The 15,166-nt window shown below is 37.6% G+C and overlaps 1 protein-coding gene across 1 annotated transcript; it reads right to left on the minus strand.

Annotated features, from left to right (window-relative positions):
- Window positions 1-5,229: 5,229 nt before the first annotated feature.
- On the minus strand, window positions 5,230-10,343 carry LOC134789719 (uncharacterized). Its single transcript, XM_063760350.1, has 2 exons — window positions 10,167-10,343; window positions 5,230-5,524 (listed from the first exon to the last, which is right to left on the minus strand). Exons 1-2 carry the CDS (start codon window positions 10,267-10,269, stop codon window positions 5,322-5,324), a joined length of 306 nt encoding a protein of 101 aa, XP_063616420.1. The 5' UTR covers window positions 10,270-10,343; the 3' UTR covers window positions 5,230-5,321.
- Window positions 10,344-15,166: the final 4,823 nt, after the last annotated feature.

The raw sequence follows: 15,166 nt of genomic DNA on the forward strand, positions 1-15,166 counted from the left end.
TATACTACGTACTTAAACCAATTATTTGTTTATATTATTTGTTCTGTTTGAGCACTAACCTCCTACAGCTCATCCTTCGACCTTACGTGGAGACGCCACGCACCTCTCTCGGATGCTTCAGGCCTTCTGCCCAACGCAGAGCTTGGCCTTCGACCTTCGCACTAGCTGTCCACACCACGTTTCACGTAAACAATTGCGGTTGTGGCCTAGATAGAGCTTATCCGCAATTCTTATTCTTAAGTCCCGCTCACGCTTAATTGCAGAATTTTTATACATTTTTCCAGTAATAGGTATCGGACCCAATCGCACAAGATCAGAACAAAATCGACGATTTCCTTTGTAGGAAGCATGCACATGTCAGAGGCTCCGGGCATTCAGGGCCTTCGACATTCGCATTCAGACACTTGTACTGTAATTGTTCTGTGTTCGAGCACTAAGTAACCTCCCGCAACTCGGCTTTCGGCCGTGCGTTTCAAAAAGTCTGAGGGAAGCTTCGGGCCTTCGGCCCTACCCGTAGCTCGGCCTTCGGCCTTCGCAAAAGCTGTCCACACCACGTTTCACGTAAACAATTACGGCTGTGTCCCTAAAACAGCCCAACCACGTTTTTTTATCTTAAGTCCGACTCACGCTTGACTGTAGATTTCTAATAGGTTTTCCTGTCATCTAGAGGTGAAGAACTATCATGTGTATTTTTTTCAAAATTTTAGACCCAGTAGTATCGGAGTTAAGGGGGGGGAATGGTCATTTTTTACCTATTTTCTTAAATAACTTCTAAACTATTTCATATACAATTATAGAAAAAATATATTTGAGATCCTCAAAATAAGCCCTTTCATTTAATATGTAACACGATATGGTTTGCAAAACTTTGTTTTTTAATTTTCTCATATTCCCCCTAAAAGTGCCCCCTATACTTAAAATTCATTTATTTTTATTACATGTCCGTCTTTGGGTCACAGACTTCCACATGTGTACCAAATTTCAACTACATTGGTCCAGTAGTTTTTGAGCAAATAGGCTGTGACAGACGGACGGACAGACAGACGCACGAGTGATCCTATAAGGGGTCCTTTTGAGTTACGGAACCCTAAAAATAACTTAAGTAATAGTAATCAATGTTGCTCAATATCCTAAAATTTATTTTGTGACAGGGAATTTAAGTACCGTAAAATGGGGTGAGTATAGGGACGTAATCGAAGTTCAAACCTGGATAAAAGTTTATTTTTATATGTGGCACATTGATTTATATAAAAAATTCACAGATTTCGTGCCTCACACGACTATCGAGCACATTGGAAATGAATCTACGGAATTCGAAAAAATATTGTCGCTGAGCGATGAGAAAGTCTGGATAAGGAAAAAGTTACAAAATAAAACTACAACGTTGAATGATAATTCTTAGACTAACACAAGTATCCTGGACATAACGCATGTGAACAAACAAATTTCAAAATTTCCACACGCGTATCCAAGTTTGAATAATTGTCGCCGTGGCGCATAAGTATAGGTACACTCCCTCTCCCTCTCCCTCTATCTCTATTTCCACCACCACAAGAAAGCATAGATTGTCGAATAGTGCGTTATCTACGCCCGTCTCAAACAGGATAGATAGAGTTAGACCAAGAAAAATCTGCAGCGATTTTGAAAGCCCACGCAGTGCAAGTGTTATTCTGCCGTCATAATCCCGATAATTCACAACAAACACCGATAACGAACTCTGCGAAACATGAAGTCATAAATGTCCTGTGAAAAATGTCGTTCTGACTTTTTGACTATTTTAAGGTTAGGCTACAGGGCAAACCCTTAACCCGATCGTCTTTGTTTTAGGCTCAAATTGTAGCTGACTAAATTGTCCAGAGCCGTTTTTCTCAAATTTTTGATATCATTCTTCGTTTCCAAATTATCGAGCACCAAAATCCATAATTCGGAAAAAATTATTTTATTTTCACTATTTCGACCATAACTTTTTTTGTTTTTGACTTTCTCGAATAATTATTTTTGCACCTTACAGCTCTCGTGATTATGCGTCTTTTGAGCCTATTTTTTAATATCTTATCTTCACAACTTTCCGAGATATAAGGGGATCGCACTTTTTCGTGAAATCGGACCGTATACTGGAGCGAACGAAAAGACATTTCCAATGTCAAAATTCACAGATTTCGTGCCTCACACGACTATCGAGCACATTGGAAATGAATCTACGGAATTCGAAAAAATATTGTCGCTGAGCGACGAGAAAGTCTGGATAAGGAAAAAGTTACAAAATAAAACTACAACGTTGAATGATAATTATTTTATTCTTAGATTAACACAAGTATCCTGGACATAACGCATGTGAACAAACAAATTGCAAAATTTCCACACGCGTATCGAAGTTTGAATAATTGTCGCCGTGGCGCATAAGTATAGGTACAGCAGCAGCAGGATATATGAATGTTCAAAGTACAAGAAAATTATTACACGGCAAATCCGTAGTCAACTCGAGAAGTGGTAGCCACATCGCCGTTATCGTCACTCGAGTCTTGATCGGCAGCGGCCCATTTGCTGCAAGATATGAAATTTTCTTGACAGCAGTTTGACGCGACGAGAGATGACCATAACAGCGTTTGTCTATGTTGCACCAAACCTGAGTTCCAATAGGTACTACCAGGGTTCAGTATCAGCTTTCTTGGGTAATGCTCTACCATGTGATCATCATGACGAATCGGGTGTCCAAAACAGCGCGTGCCTATGTTGCACCAAACCTGAGTTCCGCTAGGTACAACCAGGGTTCAGCATCAGCTCTATCTTGTGTACTACTCTCCAAAGTGCTCATCAAGACGAGTCGTATGACCAAAACAGCGTGTGCCTATGTTGCAACAAACCTGAGTTCCTTTAGATACAGCCAGGGTTCAGCATCAGCTCTATCTTGGGTACTACTCTCCTAAGTGCTCATCGAGACGAGTCCGATGACCAAAACAGCGTGTGCTTATGTTGTATTAAACCCGAGCTCCACTAGGTACTGCCAGGGTTCAGCATCATCTATCTGCTAGCAGCCGCCAGCAACAAAATTATCTCTCCCTCGTCTCTCCCTCTCCCTCTCCCTCTCCCTCTCCCTCTCCCTCTCCCTCTCCCTCTCCCTCTCCCTCTCCCTCTCCCTCTCCCTCTCCCTCTCCCTCTCCCTCTCCCTCTCCCTCTCCCTCTCCCTCTCCCTCTCCCTCTCCCTCTCCCTCTCCCTCTCCCTCTCCCTCTCCCTCTCCCTCTCCCTCTCCCTCTCCCTCTCCCTCTCCCTCTCCCTCTCCCTCTCCCTCTCCCTCTCCCTCTCCCTCTCCCTCTCCCTCTCCCTCTCCCTCTCCCTCTCCCTCTCCCTCTCCCTCTCCCTCTCCCTCTCCCTCTCCCTCTCCCTCTCCCTCTCCCTCTCCCTCTCCCTCTCCCTCTCCCTCTCCCTCTCCCTCTCCCTCTCCCTCTCCCTCTCCCTCTCCCTCTCCCTCTCCCTCTCCCTCTCCCTCTCCCTCTCCCTCTCCCTCTCCCTCTCCCTCTCCCTCTCCCTCTCCCTCTCCCTCTCCCTCTCCCTCTCCCTCTCCCTCTCCCTCTCCCTCTCCCTCTCCCTCTCCCTCTCCCTCTCCCTCTCCCTCTCCCTCTCCCTCTCCCTCTCCCTCTCCCTCTCCCTCTCCCTCTCCCTCTCCCTCTCCCTCTCCCTCTCCCTCTCCCTCTCCCTCTCCCTCTCCCTCTCCCTCTCCCTCTCCCTCTCCCTCTCCCTCTCCCTCTCCCTCTCCCTCTCCCTCTCCCTCTCCCTCTCCCTCTCCCTCTCCCTCTCCCTCTCCCTCTCCCTCTCCCTCTCCCTCTCCCTCTCCCTCTCCCTCTCCCTCTCCCTCTCCCTCTCCCTCTCCCTCTCCCTCTCCCTCTCCCTCTCCCTCTCCCTCTCCCTCTCCCTCTCCCTCTCCCTCTCCCTCTCCCTCTCCCTCTCCCTCTCCCTCTCCCTCTCCCTCTCCCTCTCCCTCTCCCTCTCCCTCTCCCTCTCCCTCTCCCTCTCAAACAAAATAGATAGAGTTAGACCAAGAAAAATCTGCAGCGATTTTGAAAGCCCACGCAGTGCAAGTGTTATTCTGCCGTCATAATCCCGATAATTCATAACAAACACCGATAACGAACTCTGCGAAACATGAAGTCATAAATGTCATGTGAAAAATGTCGTTCTGACTTTTTGACTATTTTAAGGTTAAGCTACAGGGCAAACCCTTAACCCGATCGTCTTTGTTTTAGGCTCAAATTGTAGCTGACTAAATTATCCTGAGCCGTTTTTCTCAAATTTTTGATATCATTCTTCGTTTCCAAATTATCGACCACCAAAATGAAAAATTCGGAAAAAATTGTATTTTATTTTCACATATTCGACCATAACTTTTTTTGTTTTTGACTTTCTCGAATATTTTTTTTTGCACCTTACAGCTCTCGTGATTATGCGTCTTTAGAGCCTATTTTTTAATATCATATCTTCATAACTTTCCGAGATATAAGGGGATCGCACTTTTTCGTGAAATCGGACCCTATACTGGAGCGAACGAAAAGACATTTCCAATGTCAAAATAACTGTTCCTATCGCAAGTTAATTTTTTTTATTTTGTGTAATGGTAATAAAATTAAATTATTTTGTTACTGTTATGCAAACATTTATTTCAGTGAACGAAGTATAAAGGATCACTCACGCTAGACCGGGCCGAGGCCGGGTCGGAGCTTCCGGCGCTTCGTTTTCTATGGCAATCACCACGTGATCACCGACCAGCCGTCATAGAAAATGTCATTTATTGTATTAAGACGCCCCGGTCCGGGCACGACCCGTACGGTTACCATCAGTTTGTCACTGACATAAACGCCGTCGAGAACGTAATTTACTTTTTATACGTCCCGTTTGCACTAATATGTGAGTGCGAGCGAGATGTATAGAAAGTAAATTACGTTCTCGACGGCGTTTATGTCAGTGAAAAACTGATGGTAACCGTACCGGTCTAAACTTATTCAGTCTCACTGAACACAGAAAAAATATTTCCGTACACGGCGGGAAGAATTTGATAACTCGAGATATTCTAACGAAGAAATTTGCACTTAAAATAAAATTACATAAGGTTCAAATTTCTTCAATTTTTTCCCGCGAGTTATCAACTTCTTCCCGCCGTGTACGGATTTATCATATTTAGTTATGTGATCGAAAACATAAGTACTTACTTACATGACGTTAATAAAAAACAATACGATAGTAAAACCAATTTATTCATTTAAACATGACACATGTTTTAAAACGTAAATTTTCTCGATGTCTCACGAAAAATCGACTATTATTTCATTTATTTAGTACACTTGTCCAAGCTAACGCATTGCTTGGTCTTCTCGTCGCGCACAGTGGGCGCGTCGCAGTAACAAGAGGAGTAGTCGCAGATTTTTCCGCGTGTGTCTTCTTTGGGGTTCGGGTTGGCGCAGGTCGCCTCTGGGGTTAGGTGGCCGCAGCCCGTGGTGTAGGCGTGGGTGCCCACTGGGCATTGTTCGACACCTGGACAAGAAGTTTGCACGTTAAATTTGTGGCCGTTGTAAAAATATAATTATGTCGTATGCAGACTTAGCATACCTACGTATTTATTTATGGTTAAAATTTAACATTTGTCAGAATTAAAAAAACGAATTTTATACACTCTTTTTTCGACTGTATTTTACGCCCCAAAAGTACGCTATTGGGACAAATTCGAGACGCATTTCTATGAGATAAGCAGTTTCACTACCCTCCCGGCTCCATCATCACTATGTATAGCCCAAATTATGGGACCTTGAGCTTTTAAAGCTCCCAACTAAGGTCCAAAATTAACTTAAATACTTTTGTTACGGTTTCACTATTGTAAATGGAAGAAAACACTCAGAATTAATCAACATCAAACATCAAACATCAACATTTATTCAGCAAATAGGCCACAAGGGCACTTTTACACGTCATCATTGAATTTACATACATGCAAAAATAATAACATCAACAATTTTATAAAATAAAACTAAGAATTCAATCTAACGTATTACAATTACTAAGAGATGTATATGGTCTCTTAATGTCGAATTACATAAAAAATACAGATACAAAATACAAAAAAAAAACTATAATATTTAGAGCTGTAAATGTCTCTAGGTGTCAGAACTATAAGATTATATAGTTTATCAAGTTATCCTTAGAGATGTATAGGGTCTCCAAGAGTCAATATCCTGTATAATTAATACATTCATTAAGAGAAAAGAACATACGAGAGCAGAATGAGGCGTCTCACTGTAATTAATTAATAAAAATAAAGTTACTAAGTATAATAGCTTGTGTTAGCTTAAACAGACCAGTCTCCACAAACAGCACATCCATTGCTTTTTATACTTACCTTCTTAATTACGTAATGAACTTGTGGACTAGGTATATTTGTAGACCTGGAAGGACTATAGTTTTACGGCATAGGCATTTTTAATATTTAATATCTAGATTACATAATTATATACGACTATTTGAATAAAATTAAAACAGTTAAACTTCCTTTACTTTATTATATGTCTGTTAATTAGTTACAAGTGAGTTTAATAAAAATACTTATGTTTGTTAGTAAATATAACCTGTAGGTAGTCTTGTCTTGTAAGACTTGTAAGATTACAAGAAGTTTGTTTTTGTTTTGTTTATTTATGTTGCATAGCTAGATGAGATCACATCTTTAATTTGGGATCGTAAACAAATAATCATGTTGCTATGACATTTGTATTCAAATGTCACGTGTTCACAATAATATTATTTATATTATCGGTAGTCATAATACCTATCGATATCATCGATGAAAGGTCAATCGAAGGTGTAGGTATATGCCTAAGATAGATGTAACCTACCTACTGTCACGGTCAAGGTTATAACATTGCTATGTCGCAGACAGGTTGGGTTAGGTCTTGTTAGGTATGGGGGAGCATCGTGGTAGAATATTAGTGACCTCACGGTGCTCCCCTATAACGGTAGAGAGGGTAACGCCGCAGGGGTTTTAGTGGGTATTCTCCTCCCCTCCCTCTGATTAGCAGAGGGAGTTACGGGAGGAGCGAGTCCCACATACCACCCCATGATGGGCCTCTCCAGCCCGGGGTGGATGCATAAATGCATTTCCCCTGCGTCAAAAAAAAGGACTTGTAGATAAATATAGTAAGAATAGTGCTCACTCCATCCATACATCAGTCTTGGTACCAAAACGACTATTATTTTCGCAGTCGACATCTAGCATCGAGTAGCGGAATTATCACCTACCGCTGTCCGCTACTCGATACTAGATGTCTCTCGTGTGGCGACTCACGAAAATTGAATTGAACAACAATTTACAACTAATAATAGAAGCAGAAGGAGCTGAAAATTGTAGAGCATTGGACGTTTTGGTCGCCGCTACATCTATTGTCAAGTAGCAGTACTTACTGATAATTCCACTACTCGATGCTAGATGTCGACTACGAAAATAATAGTCGTTTTGGTACCAAAACAGATGTATGGAGTGAGCACTCTATGTACATTTTTCTTCTAGGTCTTATCTCTGGGAAAACGCGCATTTTTCAGTTTTTATATGTTTTCCGAGCAAAGCTCGCTCTCCCAGATATTAAATATAAAATGATGTTGTACATATAGGGTAAATCTTCAATTACTGGCCACCGGTTAATAACTGGATTCACCTAATAAACAAAATTCATGTTAGTATTAAGGCTTCAATAACTGGCTGCCCTTCAATAACTAGCCACCTTAACTATACTAAAATGAATTATAAATAAATAAATAAATAATAAATAAATGTTTATTTATTTAATTATAATTGCATACATGTAGGGGAGAGGGGGGTAGCCTGGTACACTTTTTACATTAATTGTCATAGTTCCAAATATTACCTATTGATACCAGTTTTAAGCCTTTACACAACAACTTACGTTATTAACCTATGTAATTACTGCATTTGCACATATATAAAGCTAAAGATAAAAGTACAAATTAGATTTTTGCAACTCAAGGAATAATGTTCGATACTGCCCCAAGAGTGGGTAGCTTTGAACTTACATGGGGCAGATTTGAAAAATGGGCTGTAACGGCAATAATATCGAGATATACGCGTTTTTTTTATCTGTACTTGGTACAATTTGTCACTAGAAATAATCGTGTTAAGAGTTCACTCGTATAATTTGCAGTTACAACAAAGATGGGGTAGTTTTGTACACATATGTTTTTTGGAGTGTTCAAAAGTGCCTCAGTGGGGGTACCTATGAAAAGTATTGAAATCTTACTAAAGCTGCCCCCTTGAGGCAGTTTTGCACATACCATTTTTCAAAACTACCCCAATAATGTTTTAACAGCGGATTGTATGAGTATTTATTATATTTTGATTTTCTTTATTTTTATAGTTCCTTACCATTTTTACCTGTTAACAAATAAATCAATAAACTGCAATGTTTTAATTATTTATAGAATACTAATTTAATATTTTGTAATATTCTACCTAAATACAAAATTCTAATAAATATTATATTAAACATGACTAAACGTAATAAGTACCGAACCACTTAGTTCATGGAATTTAGGTAAATGTATTATTAGCATTTACTAAAATAACTGAAATATTATTACGGTTTTAATTTACATACCTAAATGCCAGTCAATATCGGGGCAGATATGAACATTTCTTATGGCTGGGGTAATTTTGAACAAACTGCTATTCAAAACTGCCTCCTATTTATTTTTCATAACTACCCCAACACCTACTTAAAAAAATAAACTTCGTTATTTTATAGAAACATTGAAAATTTTGATTATTCATCCTTCTTCACTAAACATAATAGATTGTTCTATCTGATAAATTAACTTTCACTGACCAGTTCCTTCAAATACAGCCTGAGAAACCTTACAAATCTGCACAAATACCGCTAACGGGTAGCATCGAAAACAAACTAAGCTACTGATTCGTTCATGTTCTGTCAAACTTCAAATATGTCAGGCGACAGTTGTGTGGGTCGATGTTGCAAGCCCAAAATATGGATTTGGATCATTATTGCATCAAAAATACATTTTTAAACGCATTTGTTCTAAGCTGCCTCCAGTGATAGCTACCCCCCTCTCCCCTATCTATAGGTCTTCAGGTCTTCAAGTAATACTTAATCGTTTCAATTCAAACTTTACCCATATCGGGTGTGGCAATGATAGATGATTATAAAGAAAATAAGGTACATTATATCAATAATTATTTCCTCTAAGTATTACAATTAAATTATGTTTCCTACAAGGCAAATGAATACAATTTTATTTATTTGTCTTGATATTTATAATATGCAACTAATATTATATTCCGGCAGAACAAGTGTATATGTGGGAATCGTTTATTTTTATTTGGTTTATAGAGTTGGATGTTTTTACGAACTAAAGCTAAATTGAATAGGTGAATAGAATTAATTTTAATATAAGTTGGCCAGTTATTAAACAGTGGCCAGTAATTAACTAACTACCCTATAACTTCCGACTTCCGAAAGACGATTGGCACTAGCCAAGGTTCGGTCTGAAAGTTTCGTTACCTCTATTGAAAGAAAGAAAGAAAGAAGAAAGAAAGAAATTTGATAGGCCACCAACGCTTCTGTTTACTGTATTAGATACATTAATAATTTTAGAAGCCCACCTACTATCTTATGCTCTTTGGTAATTTATTTGGTAGGCTTAATTTAACTGCCGGTTTTTAATAGTATAATGGCGACTATTTTAGTGCTTAACTAAATTAATTGGTGCTAAAATATGAATAGATAGCTAAATTATATTATTACATGCCCAATTTTATTATTACATTTACAATTACATATAACAATTACAATTTGCCCCAAGGCTTTAAAATACTTAATTGTCGTTGAGGATACAAAACCCACTAGGTATATGCATAATTAACTAACTACCCTAACTAATGCATATAACATATACATTTGAGGAATTCCCTCGATTCCTTATAGATCAGGAGGTCCACCGATTCATCAGAACTAGATTTTGACAAAAATATGTTCAATCTACCAGTGTATACAACAACGAAATGAGCGCAAGATGAACGAGAAGATGTGGAATGTAAGTACATAAGATGACCTGATTACTTTTGAGCGTAATAACAATAACACTATTCTAAACTACTTACATTTCCCCATAATGTATCTACACCCTCTCGAATTGTCCTCATCTCCCGCAGGCTTGGCCAAAGCCAAGCCCACGAATAACAAGCAAACAAACACGGTCTTCATAGTAAAATATATCAATTAATAACTTAAGAATGTATATTTTCAACTGGGTTTCAACTCGTAACTAGAAGACGGATGTGCGGACACTGGTCAGTTGCGATGTAATTTTGTATATTTATAGAACGAAGCAAAGTCAAGATAAAATCAATATTTATATATACAAAACAAGTTTGCATACTGCTGAGGTATGAGGGTTCTTTGGTGATACCTAAGTTGATTACCTACCTACTTGATACCTATACCTAAATATAATTACGTAATGGCTTAAAATGGTTTGTTGATTTGGTTATTAGTGCCGTGGTTATTAATTTGATTGGTAATTTATTTACCTACGCAAACTGCAGTGTATGCGTTACCAAAATAAAAAAATACTTAATGTATATTTGTCTTGTACTTATTCTGTTTGTAATCTTCGTACAACATTAAATGTAGGTATAATAATACTCGGATCCCTTTGTTTTACATCATTATTGAAAGTCATAACGTAATGTTTGTTAGATTAGTCATCATAATTCTGAAACCGTTAAGGTTATCCTAAATATTTACAGGTTGGGTTAGGTTTGTTTTATGGCAATCCTGGAAAATACTAATTTTTGACAAAAACCAAATAATGACTAACGAAAATGCGGACAAACAATACATTATGACTTAAAACTTTATGGGAAACAATAGAGACCCATAAATACTATACATAAGTCAATCGAAACAGTTACCACAGCATTTTGATCATACTTACATCTGTCCAATATGTATCTACACCCCCTTTCAGTGCCTTCATCTCCGGCCGGCTTAGCCACCGCCAAACCTACTAAAAATAAGCAAACCAAAACACACTTCATAATAACTGTAGCTTTTAAATTTAGTTTAGACTTTCAAATTCAGTTTAATATATTTTGCTCGTGGCACATACGACTCCTACCCTACGAGTATCTACTTAGATTGACCAGTCGTCACTGTCTTGTCAAGGTTAAGTTATAGTTAATTTTACCCATTAAGCAAACCGCATAGCACTTCGTCATATTATAATGAATACAGGGTGACTTCAAATTGGTAATACGAAACACTTGATTGTGGCTCAGTTAATGCCTAATAGTATAATAATAGCTGATTTAATTGTCGCTAATTTTCTAATATAACAAATAATCAAAGTGTGGTTACATTAAATACCTAAGGGGCTGTCCATAAATGACGTCATCGATTTTTGACGATTTTTGACCCCCCCTCCTAAAATCATGCTTCGAATGACCCCGTTTCCTCCTACGTCATGCTACCATCATCCGATGTCCAGACCCCCCCCCCCCCTAATTTGAAATGACGTAATTTATGAATAGCCCCTAAGGTGGGATTCCACCAGTGTGCGGCAATGTGCGGCACAAGCATATTCAGTACAAAAATGCTTATGCCGCACAGTGCTGCACACTGGTGGAATCCAGCATTTACTGTCATACTGGTGACTCTTATTTTCTTTGACAAGTGACAATCACGAATCAAAACATGTGTGTAAGTACTTCATAAATACTGTGGCAGGTGATTGGTAACCAAAGAGGATTCATTTGAAATTCTTAAAACTTATTTGTTAATCATTATGTTAGGATAATCAATTAATTATGTAAAGCCTAAATAATGGGATAAATTAATACAAAAAAAAATATACTTTTGATTATTTTAAAAGCATGAGACTTCATTGAGGGGCTTAGTTTAGGGAAGATGTGTGTAAAACATTGATTATGTATTACCAATTCGAAGTCAACCTGTAGACATAGACATTTACTTAAACGTGTTTTCTGTGAGTGGCAGTCCATTTTAATAAGTAATTAATGGTTTGAAATAATACCGTTATTTGAGTTATATATTACCTTAATAGGCAACTGAATCTTACGGCGGAATATACTTCGATATTATAACGTTATCGAATAGATTTCCTACCGATTAACATTAATAATTGTGTTTTTTAGTTTTAAGATATATTTTGTAATAATATGTATGCTAGTTTTAAGGTCAATAGTTGCCTGAAAATAAATGTTTTCATTCATTTCATTCATTAATGCAGTGAATCGAGTAAACATCGAGTCACGCTACTTTTTACGAGGTAATTTGTACTTACAATAAATTCCCTCCAAAGTTCAACAAATCATGTTCAATGTTCATATTTTACGCCCATGGAAAATCGCTCTTATGGTATTACGGACCCCTGAACCAGCATTCGTATAATCATAGTTATAGATAAATATTAGACATAAACAATATTATACTTTACCTGAATCCTTGAGAAGGACGAGAACATTATTTTGTATTTATTAAACTGGTTCTGTCTGCTAGCAAATAAAGGAAAACTAATAATACCTACATGCTTATATTATTACCCGCTTGTTATCTTCCACTTGAACCAAGATGCGGCCAGGCCGATATGTGGTACCTATTCTGGAGGGAACTTTTATTACCTACGGAACTTCAACTAAATTGTGGATATACGATTAAATAGCTACTTAGAAGTATTAGAACAAATTAAATTATTTACAGAATATAATTTTAGTTTTAATTTTTATTTTAGTTTTTATAGCAACTTGCACATAAAGTTGGGTTTATAAAAAAATTATCCAGTGTAAAAAAATCCGCCTGGGCATACCTCACCTTAAAGCATGCCCAAGTAAAAAAACCGGGCAAGTGCGAGTCGGACTCGAGTTCCAAGGGTTCCGTACATTAAGTCCGACTCACGCTTGACTGCACATTTCTAATAGATTTTCCTGTCATCTATAGGTAAAGAACTGTTTTGTGTATATTCTTTCAAAATTTTAGACCCAGTAGTTTCGGAGATGGGGGGGGGGGGGAATGGCAATTTTTTTGCGTATTTCTTGAATTACTCCTAAACTGTTAATCCTAAAATTAAAAAAAAAAAATATTTGAGATTCTCACAATGAGCTCTTTCATATGATATGTAACACGATATAGTTAGAATAACTTTATTTTTTATTTTCTTATTTACCCCCCAAAAGTGGCCTCCATATTTAAAATTCATTTGTTTACCGTGTAACGTAAACTTCTTTGGGTCACAAATTTACACATGTGTACCAAATTTCAACTTAATTGGTCCAGTAGTTTCGGAGAAAATGGGCTGTGACAGACGGACAGACAGACGCACGAGTTATCCTATAAGGGTTCCGTTTTTTCCTTTTGAGGTACGGAACCCTAATAAGTAGGTACCTAATCAATAGGTGGTGCTACTCGTAAAAGTGTGAACTGTTATATAAATAAGATATATTATATATGGGATAATCAAAAACTAAAAGTCAAATAAGCCTACATGATTGATAATGATGTCGTTTTATTGCCAATAAGTATTATACATTTATCAGCTTTAATAGTTCAACAGTATCATGAATTTATAAACTTTCACAATAAATCCATTGTATCGCTGTCAACCTCATACCCTATTGATTAATCAAACACCATTAATACAATTAATCGCAACACAAAATTAATCCGAAGCGCCTACACTTATTTTCCAGCAACACGTATTAATCACAAACTTGCTATTATATTACGGCAGGCGCTCAAAGGCGTGATTGTAATAAAAATCAATGCTCTCGAATTCAGGTTAATTGAAACAGGGGTTCAGTGACCGCGTTTATGCCACTGCTACTGTTTTTCTTTGCTACTGGAAAACATTTTTTTTATGCTAATTTTAATTGGAATTTAGAGTGGAAATGATATCTTTCTTACTGAATTCTTTATCAGATGAAGGTAGTGGTTGCTGAATGTTTGTTCCAAAAAAATATTGGGTGATAATTCATCATCATCATCATCATCGGAAAATTACACACGTTGGAACTAATTTTACTCCATAAGATTTAATGTAGAAATTGTAGAGTTGTGCATCTAGCGAATAATAAGGCAGGTTTGCTACCGACTAGGCTAAAAGAGGCCGCGGGAGAGTCCGCACCAAGCTCGACCGAATTTCGTTCTCATTTTAAAACTACGTGTTGGATTGTAATGAAACTTTTCACATACAATGATATAAGGTATATCTAGTACTGTAATTAAGTAGTTTATATAGCTCCAATTTATAAAACAAACAAAACAGAGTAAAAACAAGTTTTTTATGAAAAATTTGAATTCGCTGTACTATATTTTAACTATATGGTATCTGAAGCTACATAAACTAATAACAGGACTAAATATACCTTGTCCTATTGTAAGTAAAAAGTTTCAGTGCAATCTAGCTAGTCGTTTTAAAATGAGAGCGTAACTACGTTTGTAAGGAAAACCGATCTTGCAGCAAGCTCTCTCAAGCAAGGACTCTTAATAAAAAGACAATTATATGATTCGTTTAGTTTATCTATTTTAACTGAAAGTTTAAATACACCTGTCAAAATATTAACCTGTCCACACCTACGTGTATATACGTGTATTAACATTGTCCACATGCGGGCTCGATACCATCATACCGACGTCAGAGACAGGTAAACAATGTAGATAGGTCAACTCCATACAAGCGTTGCTTTCCTCGTACACTGCTGTAGATGGCAACACTTGTTATTAGTGAGACCACGGCTTCATTTTTTCCTAAATATTAATTATTATAGTAAATGTAAAAAATCCTTTACTATTTGACATCACAAGATGGCTTTACGGTGTTTATCGTTGCTCAAAACGTTATACACCATAGGTACCTACCTACAACAATTTTTACTGTGGGAAAAACCCTGAAATCGCAAAAATATTTAGTCATTTTAGCCTTACTATCGAGGCGTATTGGCCTATAGATGGCGACACCTTTTAACAAATTTAACACATATCAGTGAAGTCAGGGGTCAAATTGCGTTCTAAAAGTTTTAATCCTGTGTTGAAAGATGGCAGCAACATTTACTGTGACTACAAAATTTACTTTGCGTATTGTCAA

This window comes from Cydia splendana, chromosome 1 (assembly GCF_910591565.1).
Source record: "Cydia splendana chromosome 1, ilCydSple1.2, whole genome shotgun sequence".
Lineage (NCBI taxonomy): Eukaryota > Metazoa > Arthropoda > Insecta > Lepidoptera > Tortricidae > Cydia > Cydia splendana.

Coding starts and splice junctions, on each gene's coding strand:
- LOC134789719 (XM_063760350.1), bottom strand. CDS start 10,269: ATGAAGACCGTGTTTGTTTGCTTGTTATTCGTGGGCTTGGCTTTGGCC. Junction 5,525..10,166: donor TAGATACATTATGGGGAAAT/GTAAGTAGTTTA, acceptor CTTCTTGTCCAG/GTGTCGAACAATGCCCAGTG.